This window comes from Rana temporaria, chromosome 6 (assembly GCF_905171775.1).
Source record: "Rana temporaria chromosome 6, aRanTem1.1, whole genome shotgun sequence".
NCBI classification, from domain to species: domain Eukaryota; kingdom Metazoa; phylum Chordata; class Amphibia; order Anura; family Ranidae; genus Rana; species Rana temporaria.
The window spans coordinates 411776-433338 of NC_053494.1; the positions used below are offsets into that span (position 1 = coordinate 411776).

Sequence of the window (21563 nt, forward strand, 5' to 3'; positions counted from 1 at the left end):
CCTCAGTCTCCCAGGGTCTCCCCCGGAGAGGAGAATTCTGCTGCAGGTGGAGAGAACTCTGCAGTGCATCCTTCCAGTTCTGTCTCTGATACTCCATCTGAAATGCAAGCCGAGGATAACCAAAACTTCCTCCCCCCGGCCTCCAGCACAGACATGAACCTTCAGTTGAAGATTGAGATTTCCAGTCCTGTTTCCACATTGTGCCGCCCACCCCTTCAGCGCTGTCTGTCCTGCCCCTTGTTGCCCCATCGTCCACGGAGGTTCAGCTTAGAGACTGCAGAGCCGGATGTCCCAGTGTGTTTCTGCAAAGCCAAGATCTCCAGGAAAAGGAGACACAGTGTGGGCACCATAGAGGAATGCCGCAATCTACACTTGTCACCCATCTCTTTATCCTGCCTGAGAAAAGAGAAGCACCCATCTGCCCTCTGGACAAACTGCCAGCCAGAGAGTGTCCTGCAGTACGCCATTAGGTATGGGGACTCCAATCTACCATAGATACGTTACTTCATCTAATCTGCCCACAGGCTGTACAGTCTGCGGAGGGGCCCTTGTCTGCCCATGTGTGTGGAGGGGCCATTGTCTGTCCGATATGTGTGTGTGCGCAGAGGGGCCCTTGTCTGCCCATTTGTGTGTGCGTGCGGAGGGGCCCTTGTCTGCCCGTGTGTGTGGAGGGGCCCTTGTCTTCCCATGTTTGTGTGCGCGGAGGGGCCCTTGTCTTCCCATGTTTGTGTGCGCGGAGGGGCCCTTGTCTGCCCGTGTGTGTGGAGGGGCCCTTGTCTTCCCATGTTTGTGTGCGCGGAGGGGCCCTTGTCTTCCCATGTTTGTGTGCGCGGAGGGGCCCTTGTCTGCCCATGTGTGTGTGCGCGGAGGGGCCCTTGTCTGCCTGTGTGTGTGCGCGCGGAGGGGCCCTTGTCTGCCTGTGTGTGTGCGCGCGGAGGGGCCCTTGTCTGCCTGTGTGTGTGCGCGCGGAGGGGCCCTTGTCTGCCTGTGTGTGTGCGCGGAGGGGCCCCTGCCTGCCCGTGGGTGTGTGTGTGCGCGCGGAGAGGCCCTTGCCTGCCCGTGTGTGTGTGTGCGCGCGGAGAGGCCCTTGCCTGCCCGTGTGTGTGCGCGGAGGGCCCTTGCCTGCCCATGTGTGTGCGCGGAGGGGCCCTTGCCTGCCCATGTGTGTGCGCGGAGGGGCCCTTGCCTGCCCATGTGTGTATGATGGGGCCATTGTCTAGCTGTATTGGGGGTCTTTCTCTGTGTGGGTGTTTCCTGGTTGCAGTGGGGGTCTCTCTCTTTGTAGTGTGGGGGACTCTCCTGGTTGCAGCGGAGGTCTCGCTCAGTTTGGGGGTCTCTCAGTGTTGGGTGTCCTCCTTCCTCTTGGTGGTCCCTCATCCCGCTTGTCATGTGTTCCTTCCCTCCAGCTCCCCGCCTGGCCGGTGTTTGGATGGAGTGAGAGAGACGGAGAGGAGTTCGGGGGGCGCTGACTCAGCAGAGGGATCCAATCCTTTCTCTCGGTGCAAGGTGAGAAGCTGGACATTTAAAGGAGAACTCCAGGCAGATGTTAGGCAGTGAAAGGTATGAATACCCACAGTTGTGGTTATACTAGCTTCCTGTACTCCCCTGCACAGCAGCACTGGAGGATGAAGGGGTAACTGGGGCTCTGTTGCTTTTCATTGTGTTGTTCATTGGTGGAAACTTGCAGAAGAGGAGGGCGTACTACGGAGCTCAAGCCATGTGCTGCTGGTACTTCATTCATAGGCTGGGGGAGGGGCCGATGAAGGAATCCGCGTTTCTTGCTGTAGTCCCCGCTCTATGAATAAGTACCATCAGCCTTCTGTTTGGTAGGATAGGCATGTAACGGAGGTCCTAATTGTATGGTTTGTGCCTGGAGCTCTGCTTTAATTCATTAAGAGAGCCGCTTGTAGAAGTCGGAACTAGCTGTGACTTTTCTTTCAGGAAATAAAGGAGCGCAAAGTGTCCAACATTCAGATCCGGAAAAGAGTGGCGAGACAAGAAGGGACTCTCACGCCAATGGGCCTCCCCAAACGTCTCCGGTAAGAGAGTGTGAGAGACGGGACCTCCACTGTGACGGGGCCTCCTCATTGACTGGACCTCCACCATGGTGGGGTCTCCACCTTCACTGGACCTCCGCCATGGTGGGGTTTCCACCTTGACTGGACCTCCACCATGGTGGGGTCTCCACCTTGACTGGACCTCCACCATGGTGGGGTCTCCACCTTGACTGGACCTCCACCATGGTGGGGTCTCCACCTTGACTGGACCTCCACCATGGTGGGGTCTCCACCTTGACTGGACCTCCACCATGGTGGGGGCCTCCTCATTGACTGGACCTCCAGTGGTGATGGTGTCTCCATAATGATGGATTTAGGTGGGACGAAGATGTGACTAATATTCTTATCTAAAAGAAGAAAAGTGCCGTAAAGAAGCTCATTTTGTGGCTGCTTCATGCGAGTCGTATGATTTCCTATTTGCACATCACAGGACACAGGGTACTTCATATTCATCACTACTTGGGTTATGCTGACACCTTCAGGTGAATGAACACTGGTCAGAATCCCCGCCCAGGCATAACCCTTCCCAGCTCCACTAAGACTCAGATTTTCACTCATATCCTTGAGTGATGAACCCAGAAATATGTCCGCCGTCAATGCTTCCTCTGTCCAGAACCAGCCCCGTCCAAGACTCTTTATATCCCCCCCAGTCACCACCCCAGTGTAGAGGGGCAAACAACAAACTCTTTTTTTATCACACATGGACACAACAGATAAATAACTTGGAGACTCCTCCCTCCACACTTGGAAAACAGGGCGGGTTAAACTGTCCAATGACAACGGACACACAGGTCAGGTGGGTTCAAACTTCTCATCAGTAAACAGTCTTATCAGCAGAGGGGCTGCTGGAGGAATCCCCCCTCCCTCTTTCCTCACAGCAAGACACTTACACATCCCATAATAGTTGAGGCAGACACCACAATAGACAATAGAATACAGTCACACCCCAAACCATCCCAGCAAAGAGTTCACAACAGCATGAGACAACACACAATATATATATATATATATATACACAGTTGCAAGAATAATATGGATTTCTGCACAAATTGGTCATGAGATGTGATCTGATCTTCATCGAAGTCACAACAATGGACAATCACAGTCGGTTTCCACTAATAACACACAAAGAATTAAATGTTACCATGTTTTTATTGAACACACCATGTAAACATTCACAGTGCAGGTGGAAAAAGTATGTGATCCCCTAGACCATGGGTCTTCAAACTACGGCCCTCCAGGTGTTCAGGAACTACAATTCCCATCATGCCTATTTATGTCTGTGAATGTGAGAATTTTACAATGCCTCATGGGAAGTGTAGTTCCGTAACAGCTGGAGGGCCGTAGTTTGAGGATCCCTGCCCTAGACTAATGACATCTCCAAGAGATAATTGGAGTGAGGTGTCCGATAACTGGAGTCCAATCAATGAGATGAGATTGGAGGCGTAGTTACAGCTGCCCTGCCCTATAAAAAACACACAACAGTTCTGGGTTTGCTTTTCACAAGAAGCATTGCCTGATGTGAATGATGCCTCGCACAAAAGAGCTCTCAGAAGACCTGCGATTAAGAATTGTTGACTTGCATAAAGCTGGAAAGGGTTATAAAAGTATCTCCAAAAGCCTTGCTGTTCATCAGTCCACGGTAAGACAAATTGTCTATAAATGGAGAAAGTTCAGCACTGCTGCTCCTCTCCCTAGGAGGGGCCGTCCTGTAAAGATGACTGCAAGAGCACAGCGCAGACTGACCAATGAGGTGAAGAAGAATCCCAGAGTGTCAGATAAAGACTTCCACAAGTCTCTGGTATATGATAACATCCCTGTTAGCGAATCTACGATACGTAAAACACTAACCAAGAATGGATTTCATGGGAGGAGACCACAGAGGAAGCCACTGCTGTCCAAGAAAACATGGCGGAACGTTTACAGTTTACACAAGAAGAGCGCCGGGATGTTCCACAGCAGTGCTGGCAAAATATTCTGTGGACAGAAGAAACCAAAGGTGAGTTGTTTGGAAGAAACACGCAACACTATGGCCCAGATTCAGAGAGGTGGGTGCACGTTACGCCGCCGTAGAGTAACCAATATACGCTACGCCAACGCAGCGCAGAGAGGCAAGCAATGCATTCAGCAAGCTATTGCTCCCAACGCTGCGCCAGCGTGGCGTGGGATTCGAGGGCGTGGCTAATCAATGGGAGCGGCACTGTGTGTCAAGCCTACGCTGGTGTAAGCAAGCTACGTCGGCGGGGTGAAGCCTGGTTTTAGGCGCATATCTGTTTGTGGGTCTGGCGCACAGATACGACGGCGCACATTTGCACTTACGTCGGCGTAACTTGTTATACGTTGGCGTAAGTGCTTTGTGAATCTGGGCCCTTGTGTGGAGGAAAAGAGGCACAACACACCAACATCAAAACCTCATCCCAACTGTGAAGTATGGTGGTGGGGGCATCATGGTTTGGGGCTGCTTTGCTGTGTCAGGGCCTGGACGGATTGCTATCATCGAAGGAAAAATGAATTCCCAAGTTTATCAAGACATTTTGCAGGAGAACTTAAGGCCATCTGTCCACCAGCTGAAGCTCAACAGAAGATGGAAGTTGCGACATGACAACGACCCAAAGCATAGAAGTAAATCAACAGCAGAAGAAAATACGCCTTCTGGAGTGGCCCAGTCAGAGTCCTGACCTCAACCCCATTGAGATGCTGTGGCATGACCTCAAGAAAGCGATTCACACCAGACATCCCAAGAATATTGCTGAACGGAAACAGTTGTGTAAAGAGGAATGGTGAAGAATGACTCCTGACCGTTGTGCCCGTCTGATCTGCAACTACAGGAAACGTTTGCTGCCAAAGGAGGTTCAACCAGTTATACAATCTCACCCCACCAGTGTCGGGACAGGTGCCATTCTGGGGGTGACTTGGCAATTGGGTTCTGGCATTGGCAAACATTTGTCTCGGCTTGGCCTACTGTCCCTCAGCATGCCGCACCACAAAAGTGGGGGAGGGGGATAATGAGGGGGACTCCCGAATCCCTCTGGTAGGTTGAGGGATGCCTGTCTCTCTTTGTAGCCACCTGGACTCGCTGCTTCCTCCTCCATGTTTATGTGCTGAACGTTATAAAGTGATTTTCCTGGCCCTCCTAGAAAGGCTGCTGTCCCGGGATGGGTCGTCGCTCCTGTGCCGGAGGTCTCACAGCTTCTATCCCAAGCTGAACTGGGACGTCTGGCCTATTCTGGACCGAAAGTGACTCAACATTTCAGGATGGAGTCTCCCTAATCAGGGACTGCTTTGCTTTATCAGGAGGACTTCCTGGTGTCAGGAGATATTAAGGATGCCTCGCCCACACAATGGCTTTCCAGCCTCACCAGCTGCACTTTGCCATAAAGGATTTCCACTACCAGTTTGTGGTTTTGCCAGCTCAGTGTTTAGTAAAGTGCAGGCTTCGGTTCTGGGGTTGTTGAGAACCCGGGGTATCCCCATTGTGGGGTACCTAGATGTCCTGCTTCTAAGGGAACAATTGGCTCAGACACCGACATCCTGCAGATGGTACAGGTCCTAGAAGGCTGCGGTTGGGTGCCGAACCCTCAGAAGCCAGCTCTGGTTCCAGCACAACGTCTGGAGTGTTTTGGCTTCGTCCAAGACATGACACAGGTGAAGGTACTGTGCCTCGATTTTGGTGTGAGGGGGGAACACGGTGGATATCATCTTCCATGCAGTCACCGATGGCCAGTCTCAAAAAAAATCAGCGCTAAGTTTAACCGTTTGACGACCGGCTCACGCCAATATACGTCGGCAGACTGGCATGTACGGACAGATTAACATACCTAAATAAATAAAAAAGGATACTGCTCAGGTCTCTGGTAATGAATATAAGTGATATAAATAAATCGTGTAAAACAAGCTGCTGCAACAAAAAAACATCAATAGCATAGAAAAAAATGAAGCTGCGCGATTATTCAGTAAATAATGATGTGATATATTATTTGTACACATATAATTGGTGCATATAGTGCACCATGCAACACAAAGAACACCGTGACTCTGGGTAATCATAAACTAATAAAATGAGTCCAGTTCTGTGAAAATCCAAATAAATCTTAAACAGCAGTGACAGATCCAAGAGAAGACTGCGCCAACGGGGGAAATAGAAGTCCGAGGATATGAAGGGTCACTGCCATTGGGAGCGTTTGATTGAGAGAACTTAGGAGGATCGCAGAGAGAGACCACACACAGGAGATTCCAGGAACCGTTATTGGGCCACAGGCACTTATGATGTCATTTAGGGATCCATTACAGCTGGTAAGAGGTGGAGGTTTCATCTATTTCCCCCGTTGGCGCGATCTTCTCTTGGATCTGTCACTGCTGTTTAAGATTTATTTGGATTTTCACAGAACTGGACTTTATGGACTCATTTTATTAGTTTATGATTACCCAGAGTCACGGTGTTCTTTTTGTTGCATGGTGCACTATATGCACCAATCATATGTGTACAAATAATATATCACATCATTATTTACTGAATAATCGCGCAGCGCAGCTTCATTTTTTTCTAGATTAACATACCTGTACGTCGCCTTTAAGATGTGGCATTGCGGGCGCTGCGTGTTCCGTGAGTGTGATCGCGGGTCCCGCGGACTCTATGTCCGCCGGGAGTCCCATGATCGTCTCACAGAGAGAAAGAACAGGGAAATGATGTAAACAAGGCATCTCCCTGTTCTTCCTAGTGACAGGACACTGATCTACTCCCTGTAATCAGGAGTGGTGATCAGTGTCGTGTCACACACAGCCCATCCCCCCCAACAGTTAGAACACATCCCTAGGACACACTTAACCCCATCAGCGCCCCCCCCCCCCCGCCTGGTTAACCCCTTCACTGCCAGTGTCATTTCACTGCCACCGACAGTCACCGCTCTCTGATTAGAGCTGATTGGTCCTGTAATCGCTCAGTTCTCAAAGACAAGCTGGTGCAGCAGTCATGTAGGCAATTCTTATATTCACTACCCAGGGCTAGTTCCAGCGCTAGGGAGTTAATGCTTTCCATTATCCTCTTCCGCAGTCTGATCCCACCCCTGCCAACCAGTTGTGACGGATATGTAGGCAGAAGAGACGCATGCGGACAGTAGGAGCACCCACAAAACATTTTATTTAATGGTAGAGGGGGTTAACACACAGCCAGGTATCAAGTTTCACAGCCAGGCAAAACAAGTCCGTAACACAATTTAAATGCACAACAGGATAGCAGCGTCCGTGCTGGTAAGGGATAATCCGCGCCAGGCTGGCCAAACAAGAGCAATAACAGAGTTCTGGCAAGTAGGGATAGTCCACTCCCAGGATGGCACACTGCCAGGGATAATCCACTCCCAGGATGGCACACAGCCAGGGATAATCCACTCCCAGGATGGCACACAGCTGGGGATAATCCACTCCCAGGATGGCACACGGCCAGGGATAATCCACTCACAGGATGGCACACAGCCAGGGATAATCCACTCCCAGGATGGCACACAGCCAGGGATAATCTACTCACGGGATGGCACACAGCCAGGGATAATCCACTCCCAGGATGGCACACGGCCAGGGATAATCCACTCGCAGGATGGCACACAGCCAGGGATAATCCACTCCCAGGATGTCACACAGTCAGGGATAATCCACTCCCAGGATGGCACACAGCCAGGGATAGTCCACTCCCAGGATGGCACACGGCCAGGGATAATCCACTCCCAGGATGGCACACAGCTGGGGATAATCCACTCCCAGGATGGCACACAGCCGGGGATAATCCACTCCCAGGATGGCACACAGCCAGGGATAATCCACTCCCAGGATGGCACACAGCCAGGGATAATCTACTCACGGGATGGCACACAGCCAGGGATAATCTACTCACGGGATGGCACACAGCCAGGGATAATCCACTCCCAGGATGGCACACAGCCAGGGATAATCCACTCCCAGGATGGCACACAGCCAGGGATAATCCACTCCCAGGATGGCACACAGCCAGGAATAATCCACTCACAGGATGGCACACAGCCAGGGATAATCCACTCACAGGATGTCACACAGCCAGGGATAATCCACTCCCAGGATGGCACACAGCCAGGAATAATCCACTCCCAGGATGGCACACAGCCGGGGATAGTCCACTCCCAGGATGGCACACGGCCAGGGATAATCCACTCCCAGGATGGCACACAGCTGGGGATAATCCACTCCCAGGATGGCACACAGTCAGGGATAATCCACTCCCAGGATGGCACACAGCCAGGGATAGTCCACTCCCAGGATGGCACACAGCCAGGGATAGTCCACTCCCAGGATGGCACACGGCCAGGGATAATCCACTCCCAGGATGGCACACAGCTGGGGATAATCCACTCCCAGGATGGCACACAGCCGGGGATAATCCACTCCCAGGATGGCACACAGCCAGGGATAATCCACTCCCAGGATGGCACACAGCCAGGGATAATCTACTCACGGGATGGCACACAGCCAGGGATAATCCACTCCCAGGATGGCACACAGCCAGGGATAATCCACTCCCAGGATGGCACACAGCCAGGGATAATCCACTCCCAGGATGGCACACGGCCAGGGATAATCCACTCACAGGATGGCACACAGCCAGGGATAATCCACTCACAGGATGGCACACAGCCAGGGATAATCCACTCACAGGATGTCACACAGCCAGGGATAATCCACTCACAGGATGTCACACAGCCGGGGATAATCCACTCACAGGATGTCACACAGCCAGGGATAATCCACTCACAGGATGTCACACAGCCAGGGATAATCCACTCACAGGATGTCACACAGCCAGGGATAATCCACTCCCAGGATGTCACACAGTCAGGGATAATCCACTCCCAGGATGGCACACAGCTGGGGATAATCCACTCCCAGGATGGCACACGGCCAGGGATAATCCACTCACAGGATGGCACACAGCCAGGGATAATCCACTCCCAGGATGGCACACAGCCAGGGATAATCCACTCACAGGATGGCACACAGCCAGGGATAATCCACTCACAGGATGTCACACAGCCAGGGATAATCCACTCACAGGATAGGGAACAAAACTGCCTTTCTTCCAACACGTTTCAACAGATCACTCCCCCCACCCTTGGAAACAAGGCGGGTTAAACTGTCCAACGGCCATAGACACTCAGGTCAGGTATATTCAAGCTTATCAGCAGGGGGCTGCTGGAGAGTCCCCCCTCCCTCAACATGGACATCCCATCCCATAATATACGTTTCTTCAAAGGCAGACGGACACAAACATTGGAATACAACTGTAACGGTCACCACCGTTTATGATATTCCCATTCCATCAACCACGACAGCTTATCTGACACTCCAACAGACACGATCTATATGGATTTCCCCAGAAATAACGAGACAAGCTCTGTTCTCTGAGTCAAAATGTATGAACGCTCTTTAATGGTCAGCTCTCAGCTTTTTATATACAGTTACAAGGCATGCTTCAGTAATCACAGGAACAATCAAACTCTCCACCCCCAACATCACTCAATGGGCTTCAATCACATTCTTTTAGATAATTACATAGAGGAGTTAATTATCCCCCAGACGTTACGTCTCCGACAATTAGTGATTCACCTGTATAATACACATTCCTATGTCAGACGTTTTGGCACCGATCTGACATAATTACTACAGTTGACAAGTACATTCCACACATAAAACAGTATTAGCATACCTAATGAGAGATCTCAGGGGCCAGGCTGTCTACCAAGCTCAAATCCACCTCACCCCAGGACAGACCCAATTACCACCTCACCCCAGTACAGACTCAATTACCACCTCACCCCAGTACAGCCTCAATTACCACCTCACCCCAGTACAGCCTCAATTACCATCTCACCCCAGTACAGCCTCCATTACCACCTCACCCCAGTACAGCCTCAATTACCATCTCACCCCAGTACAGCCTCAATTACCACCTCACCCCAGTACAGCCTCAATTACCATCTCACCCCAGTACAGCCTCCATTACCACCTCACCCCAGTACAGCCTCAATTACCACCTCACCCCAGTACAGCCTCAATTACCACCTCACCCCAGAACAGCCTCAATTACCACCTCACCCCAGTACAGACTCAATTACCATCTCCCCCCAGTACAGACTCAATTACCATCTCACCCCAGTACAGACTCAATTACCACCTCACCCCAGTACAGCCTCAATTACCACCTCACCCCAGAACAGCCTCAATTACCACCTCACCCCAGTACAGACTCAATTACCATCTCCCCCCAGTACAGACTCAATTACCATCTCCCCCCAGTACAGACTCAATTACCATCTCACCCCAGTACAGACTCAATTACCACCTCACCCCAGTACAGCCTCAATTACCACCTCACCCCAGGACAGACTCAATTACCACCTCACCCCAGTACAGCCTCCATTACCACCTCACCCCAGTACAGACTCAATTACCATCTCACCCCAGTACAGACTCAATTACCATCTCACCCCAGTACAGACTCAATTACCACCTCACCCCAGAACAGCCTCAATTACCACCTCACCCCAGAACAGCCTCAATTACCACCTCACCCCAGAACAGCCTCAATTACCACCTCACCCCAGAACAGCCTCAATTACCACCTCACCCCAGAACAGCCTCAATTACCACCTCACCCCAGTACAGCCTCCATTACCACCTCACCCCAGTACAGACTCAATTACCACCTCACCCCAGTACAGCCTCAATTACCACCTCACCCCAGTACAGCCTCCATTACCACCTCACCCCAGTACAGCCTCAATTACCATCTCAACAGCCTGTGCTACACAGAGGAATGAGTCCTTATTGACCGGTAGGGTCAGAATAAGCCAACAACTTGTAATTAGTTCTTTGCAGACATTAAGGAATATATTGTGGATTACTGTCCATGCTAAAACAATCCAACATGTGTCCCTTATTTCCTGGCTCAATCTGTGCCCAAAAGTGACTCTCGTTACAACAACCACACCCCAAACGATCACAGCAGGGGGCAGCTCTCTGGGGTGTAAGGGGCCATAACCTGTGTGCCCCCCATACACGGAGACCTCTGCGTACCCGCCCCCCCCATACACGGAGACCTCTGTATACTCGTCCCCCCCATACACAGAGACCTCTGCGTACACGCCCCCCCCCATACATGGAGACCTCTGCATACACCCCCCCCCCATACACGGAGACCTCTGCATACACCCCCCCCCATACACGGAGACCTCTGTATACTCGTCCCCCCCATACACAGAGACCTCTGCATACTCGTCCCCCCCCATACACGGAGACCTCTATATACTCGTCCCCCCCATACACGGAGACCTCTGCATACTCGTCCCCCCCATACGCGGAGACCTCTGCATACACGCCCCCCCCCCCCATACACGGAGACCTCTGCGTACACGCCCCCCCATACACGGAGACCTCTGTATACTCGTCCCCCCCATACACGGAGACCTCTGTATACTCGTCCCCCCCATACACGGAGACCTCTGCATACACGCCCCCCCCCCCCCATACACGGAGACCTCTGCGTACACGCCCCCCCATACACGGAGACCTCTGTATACTCGTCCCCCCCATACACGGAGACCTCTGTATACTCGTCCCCCCCATACACGGAGACCTCTGCATACTCGTCCCCCCCCATTCACGGAGACCTCTATATACTCGTCCCCCCCATACACGAAGACCTCTGCATACTCGTCCCCCCCCATACGCGGAGACCTCTGCATACACGCCCCCCCCATACACGGAGACCTCTGTATACTCGTCCCCCCCATACACAGAGACCTCTGCGTACACGCCCCCCCCCATACATGGAGACCTCTGCATACCCCCCCCCCCCATACACGGAGACCTCTGCATACACCCCCCCCCATACACGGAGACCTCTGTATACTCGTCCCCCCCATACACAGAGACCTCTGCATACTCGTCCCCCCCCATACACGGAGACCTCTATATACTCGTCCCCCCCATACACGGAGACCTCTGCATACTCGTCCCCCCCATACGCGGAGACCTCTGCATACACGCCCCCCCCCCCCATACACGGAGACCTCTGTGTACTCGCCCCCCCATACACGGAGACCTCTGTATACTCGTCCCCCCCATACACGGAGACCTCTGTATACTCGTCCCCCCCATACACGGAGACCTCTGTATACTCGTCCCCCCCATACACGGAGACCTCTGCATACACGCCCCCCCCCCCCCATACACGGAGACCTCTGCGTACACCCCCCCCCATACACGGAGACCTCTGTATACTCGTCCCCCCCATACACGGAGACCTCTGTATACTCGTCCCCCCCATACACGGAGACCTCTGCATACTCGTCCCCCCCCATTCACGGAGACCTCTATATACTCGTCCCCCCCATACACGAAGACCTCTGCATACTCGTCCCCCCCCATACGCGGAGACCTCTGCATACACGCCCCCCCCATACACGGAGACCTCTGCGTACACGCCCCCCCATACACGGAGACCTCTGTATACTCGTCCCCCCCATACACGGAGACCTCTGTATACTCGTCCCCCCCATACACGGAGACCTCTGCATACACGCCCCCCCCCCCCATACACGGAGACCTCTGCGTACACGCCCCCCCATACACGGAGACCTCTGTATACTCGTCCCCCCCATACACGGAGACCTCTGTATACTCGTCCCCCCCATACACGGAGACCTCTGTATACTCGTCCCCCCCATACACGGAGACCTCTGCATACACGCCCCCCCCATACACGGAGACCTCTGTATACTCGTCCCCCCCATACACGGAGACCTCTGCATACACGCCCCCCCCCATACACGGAGACCTCTGCGTACACGCCCCCCCCATACACGGAGACCTCTGCATACACCCCCCCCCCCCATACACGGAGACCTCTGTATACTCGTCCCCCCCATACACGGAGACCTCTGCATACACGCCCCCCCATACACGGAGACCTCTGCGTACACGCCCCCCCCATACACGGAGACCTCTGCATACACGCCCCCCCCCATACACGGAGACCTCTGTATACTCGTCCCCCCCATACACGGAGACCTCTGCATACACGCCCCCCCCATACACGGAGACCTCTGCATACTCGTCCCCCCCCATACACGGAGACCTCTGTATACTCGTCCCCCCCATACACGGAGACCTCTGCATACACGCCCCCCCATACACGGAGACCTCTGCATACACCCCCCCCATACACGGAGACCTCTGCATACACCCCCCCCCCCCCCCCATACACGGAGACCTCTGCATACACGCCCCCCCCCATACACGGAGACCTCTGCATACACGCCCCCCCCATACACGGAGACCTCTGCATACACGCCCCCCCCCATACACGGAGACCTCTGCATACACCCCCCCCCCCCATACACGGAGACCTCTGCATACTCGTCCCCCCCATACACGGAGACCTCTGCATACACGCCCCCCCCCCCATACACGGAGACCTCTGCATACACGCCCCCCCCCCATACACGGAGACCTCTGCGTACACGCCCCCCCCCCATACACGGAGACCTCTGCATACTCGTCCCCCCCATACACGGAGACCTCTGCATACTCGTCCCCCCCATACACGGAGACCTCTGCATACTCGTCCCCCCCCATACACGGAGACCTCTGCATACACGCCCCCCCCATACACGGAGACCTCTGCATACACCCCCCCCCCATACACGGAGACCTCTGCATACACGCCCCCCCCCCATACACGGAGACCTCTGCATACCCCCCCCCCCCCATACACTGAGACCTCTGCATACACCCCCCCCCCCATACACGGAGACCTCTGCATACACGCCCCCCCCCCATACACGGAGACCTCTGCATACACCCCCCCCCCATACACGGAGACCTCTGCATACACGCCCCCCCCCATACACTGAGACCTCTGCATACACGCCCCCCCCCATACACGGAGACCTCTGCGTACACGCCCCCCCCCCATACACGGAGACCTCTGCATACTCGTCCCCCCCATACACGGAGACCTCTGCATACTCGTCCCCCCCCCATACACGGAGACCTCTGCATACACGCCCCCCCCATACACAGAGACCTCTGCATACACCCCCCCCCCATACACGGAGACCTCTGCATACACGCCCCCCCCCCCCATACACGGAGACCTCTGCATACACCCCCCCCCCATACACGGAGACCTCTGTATACTCGCCCCCCCCCATACACGGAGACCTCTGCATACACCCCCCCCCATACACGGAGACCTCTGCATACCCCCCCCCCCCCCATACACTGAGACCTCTGCATACACGCCCCCCCCCATACACGGAGACCTCTGCATACACGCCCCCCCCCCATACACGGAGACCTCTGTATACTCGTCCCCCCCATACACGGAGACCTCTGCATACTCGTCCCCCCCATACACAGAGACCTCTGCATACACGCCCCCCCCCCATACACGGAGACCTCTGCATACTCGTCCCCCCCATACACGGAGACCTCTGCATACACGCCCCCCCCCCATACACGGAGACCTCTGCATACACGCCCCCCCCATACACGGAGACCTCTGTATACTCGTCCCCCCCATACACGGAGACCTCTGCATACACGCCCCCCCCATACACGGAGACCTCTGCATACACGCCCCCCCCCCATACACGGAGACCTCTGCATACTCGTCCCCCCCATACACGGAGACCTCTGCATACACGCCCCCCCCCCATACACGGAGACCTCTGCATACACGCCCCCCCCATACACGGAGACCTCTGTATACTCGTCCCCCCCATACACGGAGACCTCTGCATACCCGCCCCCCCCATACACGGAGACCTCTGCATACACGCCCCCCCCCCCATACACGGAGACCTCTGCATACACGCCCCCCCCATACACGGAGACCTCTGCATACACGCCCCCCCCCCATATACGGAGACCTCTGCATACTCGTCCCCCCCATACACGGAGACCTCTGCATACACCCCCCCCATACACGGAGACCTCTGCATACAGCCCCCCCATACACGGAGACCTCTGCATACACCCCCCCCCCCATACACGGAGACCTCTGCATACTCGTCCCCCCCATACACGGAGACCTCTGCATACTCCCCCCCCCCCCCATACACGGAGACCTCTGCATACACGCCCCCCCCCCCCATACACGGAGACCTCTGTGTTTGCTTCTTAGATGTGAAATGCTGGCTTTGTCTCGGGATGTCTATAACACCAGGCTATTTACAGACGTATCGTCCTTCAGTAACATCCAATCACTTTGTCCGTCTCTCCCACCTCTACAGATTGCAGAAAGATGACTTCAGCCTGGAGGAGATTTACACCAACAAGAATTACCACACCCCCACCGAGAAGAGGTCAGCACACCGCCTTCATGTCACCAAAGGGGGAGGGATGGGAGCCCAGTCACCGGGGAGGGATGGGAGCCCAGTCACCGGGGAGGGATGGGAGCCCAGTCACCGGGGAGGGATGGGAGCCCAGTCACCGGGGAGGGATGGGAGCCCAGTCACCGGGGAGGGATGGGAGCCCAGTCACCGGTGATGTCGGGGAGGGATGGGAGCCCAGTCACCGGTGATGTCGGGGAGGGATGGGAGCCCAGTCACCGGTGATGTCGGGGAGGGATGGGAGCCCAGTCACCGGGGAGGGATGGGAGCCCAGTCACCGGTGATGTCGGGGAGGGATGGGAGCCCAGTCACCGGTGATGTCGGGGAGGGATGGGAGCCCAGTCACCGGTGATGTCGGGGAGGGATGGGAGCCCAGTCACCGGTGATGTCGGGGAGGGATGGGAGCCCAGTCACCGGTGATGTCGGGGAGGGATGGGAGCCCAGTCACCGGTGATGTCGGGGAGGGATGGGAGCCCAGTCACCGGTGATGTCGGGGAGGGATGGGAGCCCAGTCACCGGTGATGTCGGGGAGGGATGGGAGCCAGGTCTTCATTGTAGTCAGGGAGGAATGAGGAATGCGAGCCTAGTCACTGGGGCATTTGGGGAAGGATGAGGTATGTGAGGCCAGCCACTGGTGCAGTCAGGGAGGGATGAAGAATGTGAGCCTAGTTTCCATGACCTCCAGTTTAGAAAAGTTTGGAAGAAGCAGTAGAGATGGACTGATCCATTGTTATGTGGTGGAACGATCCATTGTTGTTACAGTGAGGAAAATAAGTATTTGAACACCCTGCTATTTTGCAAGTTCTCCCACTTGGAAATCATGGAGGGGTGTGAAATTGTCATGGTAGGTGCATGTCCACTGTGAGAGACATAATCAGAAATCACAATGTATGATAACTATGTATTTGTATGATACAGCTGCAAATAAGTATTTGAACCCCTGTCTATCAGCGAGAATTCTGACCCTCAAAGACCTGTTAGTCTGCCTTTACAATGTCCACCTCCACTCCATTTATTATCCTAAATTAGATGCACCTGTTTGAGGTCATTAGCTGCATAAAGACACCTGTCCACCCCATACAATCAGTAAGAATCCAACTACTAACATGGCCAAGACCAAAGAGCTGTCCAAAGACACTAGAGACAAAATTGTACACCTCCACAAGGCTGGAAAGGGCTACGGGGAAATTGGTGAAAAAAGGTCCACTGTTGGAGCAATCATTAGAAAATGGAAGAAGCTAAACATGACTGTCAATCTCCCTCGGACTGGGGCTCCATGCAAAATCTCACCTCGTGGGGTCTCAATGATCCTAAGAAAGGTGAGAAATCAGCCCAGGACTACACGGGAGGAGCTGGTCAATGACCTGAAAAGAGCTGGGACCACCGTTTCCAAGGTTACTGTTGGTAATACACTAAGACGTCATGGTTTGAAATCATGCATGGCACGGAAGGTTCCCCTGCTTAAACCAGCACATGTCAAGGCCCGTCTTAAGTTTGCCAATGACCATTTGGATGATCCAGAGGAGTCATGGGAGAAAGTCATGTGGTCAGATGAGACCAAAATAGAACTTTTTGGTCATAATTCCACTAACCGTGTTTGGAGGAAGAAGAATGATGAGTACCATCCCAAGAACACCATCCCTACTGTGAAGCATGGGGGTGGTAGCATCATGCTTTGGGGGTGTTTTTCTGCACATGGGACAGGGAGAGGATGACCGGGGCCATGTATTGCGAGATTCCTTCCCTCAGTTAGAGCTTTGAAGATGGGTCGAGGCTGGGTCTTCCAACATGACAATGACCCGAAGCACACAGCCAGGATAACCAAGGAGTGGCTCTGTAAGAAGCATATCAAGGTCTCCAGACCTAAACCCAATAGAGAATCTTTGGAGGGAGCTCAAACTCCGTGTTTCTCAGCGACAGCCCAGAAACCTGACTGATCTAGAGAAGATCTGTGTGGAGGAGTGGGCCAAAATCCCTCCTCCAGTGTGTGCAAAGCTGGTGAAAAACTACAAGAAACGTTTGACCTCTGTAATTGCAAACAAAGGCGACTGTACCAAATATTAACATTGATTTTCTCAGGTGTTCAAATACTTATTTGCAGCTGTACCATACAAAGAAATAGTTATCATACATTGTGATTTCTGATTATGTCTCTCACAGTGGACATGCACCTACCATGACAATTTCACACCCCTCCATGATTTCCAAGTGGGAGAACTTGCAAAATAGCAGGGGGTTCAAATACTTATTTTCCTCACTGTATATGGGGGAACGATCCATTGTTGTTATGTGGTGGAACGATCCATTGTTGTTATGTGGTGGAACGATCCATTGTTGTTATGTGGTGGAACGATCCATTGTTGTTATGTGGTGGAACGATCCATTGTTATGTGGTGGAACGATCCATTGTTGTTATGTGGTGGAACGATCCATTGTTGTTATGTGGTGGAACGATCCATTGTTGTTATGTGGTGGAACGATCCATTGTTGTTATGTGGTGGAACGATCCATTGTTGTTATGTGGTGGAACGATCCATTGTTATGTGGGGGAACGATCCATTGTTATGTGGTGGAACGATCCATTGTTGTTATGTGGTGGAACGATCCATTGTTGTTATGTGGTGGAACGATCCATTGTTATGTGGGGGAACGATCCATTGTTATGTGGTGGAACGATCCATTGTTGTTATGTGGGGGAACGATCCATTGTTGTTATGTGGTGGAATGATCCTTGTCTCTTCCTTCCATACAGAAAATTTGAAACCATATTTGAAGAGCCAGTAATGAAGGGTGGTACTCTCATCCTTACAAGCCAACGCCCTCTGCGAAGAATTATGGTATTTAAGAACAGCAACGCCCCGCGCAGGAAGAAGAAGAAAAAAGGACGAGGAGGCGGACGCACCCGCAGCTGTGTGGACAACAAAGGAAGCGTGAATGCTGAACTGTTACTGCAGCACAAACTGGACCAGCTGGAGGTTGAACTACAAGAGGAGATGGAGCTGAACTAGAAGATACCACCACGACCAATGCCTTCATCTCTCTGCCAGGACTGCCTTATAGGGCGGGCCTCTATCCCCCAGGACTGCCTTATGGGGCGGGCCTCTATCCTCCAGGACTGCCTTATGGGGCGGGCCTCTATCCTCCAGGACTGCCTTATGGGGCGGGCCTCTATCCTCCAGGACTGCCTTATGGGGCGGGCCTCTATCCCCCGAGACTGCCTTATGGGGCGGGCCTCTATCCCCCAGGACTGCCTTATGGGGCGGGCCCCTATCCCCCAGGACTGCCTTATGGGGCGGGCCTCTATCCCCCAGGACTGCCTTATGGGGCGGGCCTCTATCCCCCAGGACTGCCTTATGGGGCGGGCCTCTATCCTCCAGGACTGCCTTATGGGGCGGGCCTCTATCCTCCAGGACTGCCTTATGGGGCGGGCCTCTATCCCCCGAGACTGCCTTATGGGGCGGGCCTCTATCCCCCAGGACTGCCTTATGGGGCGGGCCCCTATCCCCCAGGACTGCCTTTATGTTGTCATTTACCTCCCACAGTCGGCTTATGCGGTAGTCATCTGTTTTCCTGGCCCAGGTTATGTGTTAGTCTCTATCTTCCGAGACTGGCTTATGGAAGGTGGTAGTTCTTGGCTTCCCAGGGCCGGCTTATATTGTAGTTATCAGACTCATGGGGCCGGTTAATATTTTGGTCATCTATCTCCTGGGATTGACTTACAGTATGTTGTAGTCATCTGCTTTCCTGGGTTGATTGAAGGGGTAGTCGTCTGTCTCCCGGGGCCAGGTGAAGGGGTAGTCGTCTGTCTCCCGGGGCCGGGTGAAGGGGTAGTCGTCTGTCTCCCGGGGCCGGTTGAAGGGGTAGTCGTCTGTCTCCCGGGGCCGGTTGAAGGGGTAGTCGTCTGTCTCCCGGGGCCGGTTGAAGGGGTAGTCGTCTGTCTCCCGGGGCCGGTTGAAGGGGTAGTCGTCTGTCTCCCGGGGCCGGGTGAAGGGGTAGTCGTCTGTCTCCTGGGGCCGGTTGAAGGGGTAGTCGTCTGTCTCTCGGGGCCGGTTGAAGTAGTAGTCATCTATCTGACTGGGCCGGTTGAAGTGGTAGTCGTCTGTCTCCCGGGGCCGGTTGAAGGGGTAGTCGTCTGTCTCCCGGGGCTGGTTGAAGGGGTAGTCGTCTGTCTCCCGGGCCGGTTGAAGGGGTAGTCGTCTGTCTCCTGGGGCCGGTTGAAGGGGTAGTCGTCTGTCTCTCGGGGCCGGTTGAAGTAGTAGTCATCTATCTGACTGGGCCGGTTGAAGTGGTAGTCGTCTGTCTCCCGGGGCCGGTTGAAGGGGTAGTCGTCTGTCTCCCGGGGCCGGTTGAAGGGGTAGTCGTCTTTCTCCTGGGGCCGGTTGAAGGGGTAGTCGTCTGTCTCCCGGGGCCGGTTGAAGGGGTAGTCGTCTGTCTCCCGGGGCCGGTTGAAGGGGTAGTCGTCTGTCTCCTGGGGCCGGTTGAAGTGGTAGTCGTCTGTCTCCCGGGGCCGGTTGAAGGGGTAGTCGTCTGTCTCCTGGGGCCGGTTGAAGGGGTAGTCGTCTTTCTCCCGGGGCCGGTTGAAGGGGTAGTCGTCTGTCTCCTGGGGCCGGTTGAAGTGGTAGTCGTCTTTCTCCCGGTGCCGGTTGAAGGGGTAGTCGTCTATCTCCCGGGGCCGGTTGAAGTGGTAGTCGCCTGTCTCCCGGGGCCGGTTGAAGGGGTAGTCGTCTGTCTCCCGGGCCGGTTGAAGGGGTAGTCGTCTGTCTCCCGGGGCCGGTTGAAGGGGTAGTCGTCTATCTCCCGGGGCCAGTTGAAGGGGTAGTCGTCTGTCTCCCGGGGCCGGTTGAAGTAGTAGTCATCTATCTGACTGGGCCGGTTGAAGTGGTAGTCGTCTGTCTCCCGGGGCCGGTTGAAGGGGTAGTCGTCTGTCTCCCGGGGCCGGTTGAAGGGGTAGTCGTCTGTCTCCCGGGGCCGGTTGAAGGGGTAGTCGTCTGTCTCCCGGGGCCGGTTGAAGGGGTAGTCGTCTGTCTCCCGGGGCCGGTTGAAGGGGTAGTCGTCTGTCTCCCGGGGCCGGTTGAAGGGGTAGTCGTCTGTCTCCCGGGGCCGGTTGAAGGGGTAGTCGTCTGTCTCCCGGGCCGGTTGAAGGGGTAGTCGTCTGTCTCCCGGGGCCGGTTGAAGGGGTAGTCGTCTATCTCCCGGGGCCGGTTGAAGGGGTAGTCGTCTGTCTCCCGGGGCCGGTTGAAGTAGTAGTCATCTATCTGACTGGGCCGGTTGAAGTGGTAGTCGTCTGTCTCCCGGGGCCGGTTGAAGGGGTAGTCGTCTGTCTCCCGGGGCCGGTTGAAGGGGTAGTCGTCTGTCTCCCGGGCCGGTTGAAGGGGTAGTCGTCTGTCTCCCGGGGCCGGTTGAAGGGGTAGTCGTCTGTCTCCCGGGGCCGGTTGAAGTGGTAGTCGTCTGTCTCCCGGGGCCGGTTGAAGGGGTAGTCGTCTGTCTCCCGGGGCCGGTTGAAGGGGTAGTCGTCTATCTCCCGGGGCCGGTTGAAGGGGTAGTCGTCTGTCTCCCGGGGCCGGTTGAAGGGGTAGTTGTCTATCTCCCGGGGCCGGTTGAAGGGGTAGTCGTCTGTCTCCCGGGGCCGGTTGAAGGGGTAGTCGTCTGTCTCCCGGGGCCGGTTGAAGGGGTAGTCGTCTGTCTCCCGGGGCCGGTTGAAGGGGTAGTCGTCTGTCTCCCGGGGCCGGTTGAAGGGGTAGTCGTCTGTCTCCCGGGGCCGGTTGAAGGGGTAGTCGTCTACACAATGATTTGGAGACATTCAGAGGTCTAGATGCTGCTTGTTGCAGACTCTGGATATATTGTATATACTGGATGTGTAACTTCCTTTTTGTTTGCTAATAAATCCTGTGCCTTGTTTTTCTTTCTGGTGTTGTGTGGATATCGATCACCTGACTCCGTTCTTCATTCTCACATCTTCAGTCTCTCCCTCCCATCTGGCATCTTCCACAAGCTGGTCACCCCTCTACCTAGAAAGCTCTCACTGGACCCCACTGATCCTACGCCCCATCTCCTCGCTCCCCCTTAACCTACACCCCATCTCCTCGCT

At 54.5% G+C, this 21563-nt stretch overlaps 1 protein-coding gene across 1 annotated transcript; it reads left to right on the top strand.

Moving 5' to 3' along the window:
• Positions 1-6: 6 nt before the first annotated feature.
• On the top strand, positions 7-20315 carry PRR14 (proline rich 14). Its single transcript, XM_040355807.1, has 5 exons — positions 7-470; positions 1407-1506; positions 1942-2039; positions 15377-15448; positions 18228-20315. Exons 1-5 carry the CDS (start codon positions 103-105, stop codon positions 18481-18483), a joined length of 894 nt encoding a protein of 297 aa, XP_040211741.1. The 5' UTR covers positions 7-102; the 3' UTR covers positions 18484-20315.
• The last annotated feature ends 1248 nt before the right edge of the window (positions 20316-21563 follow it).

Excerpts from the sequence above, each read along its gene's own strand:
- PRR14 (XM_040355807.1), top strand. The coding sequence starts at position 103 with ATGCAAGCCGAGGATAACCAAAACTTCCTCCCCCCGGCCTCCAGCACA. Across the intron at positions 1,507-1,941 it reads ATCCTTTCTCTCGGTGCAAG|GAAATAAAGGAGCGCAAAGT; the intron begins GTGAGAAGCTGG and ends CTTTTCTTTCAG. Across the intron at positions 2,040-15,376 it reads GGCCTCCCCAAACGTCTCCG|ATTGCAGAAAGATGACTTCA; the intron begins GTAAGAGAGTGT and ends CCACCTCTACAG.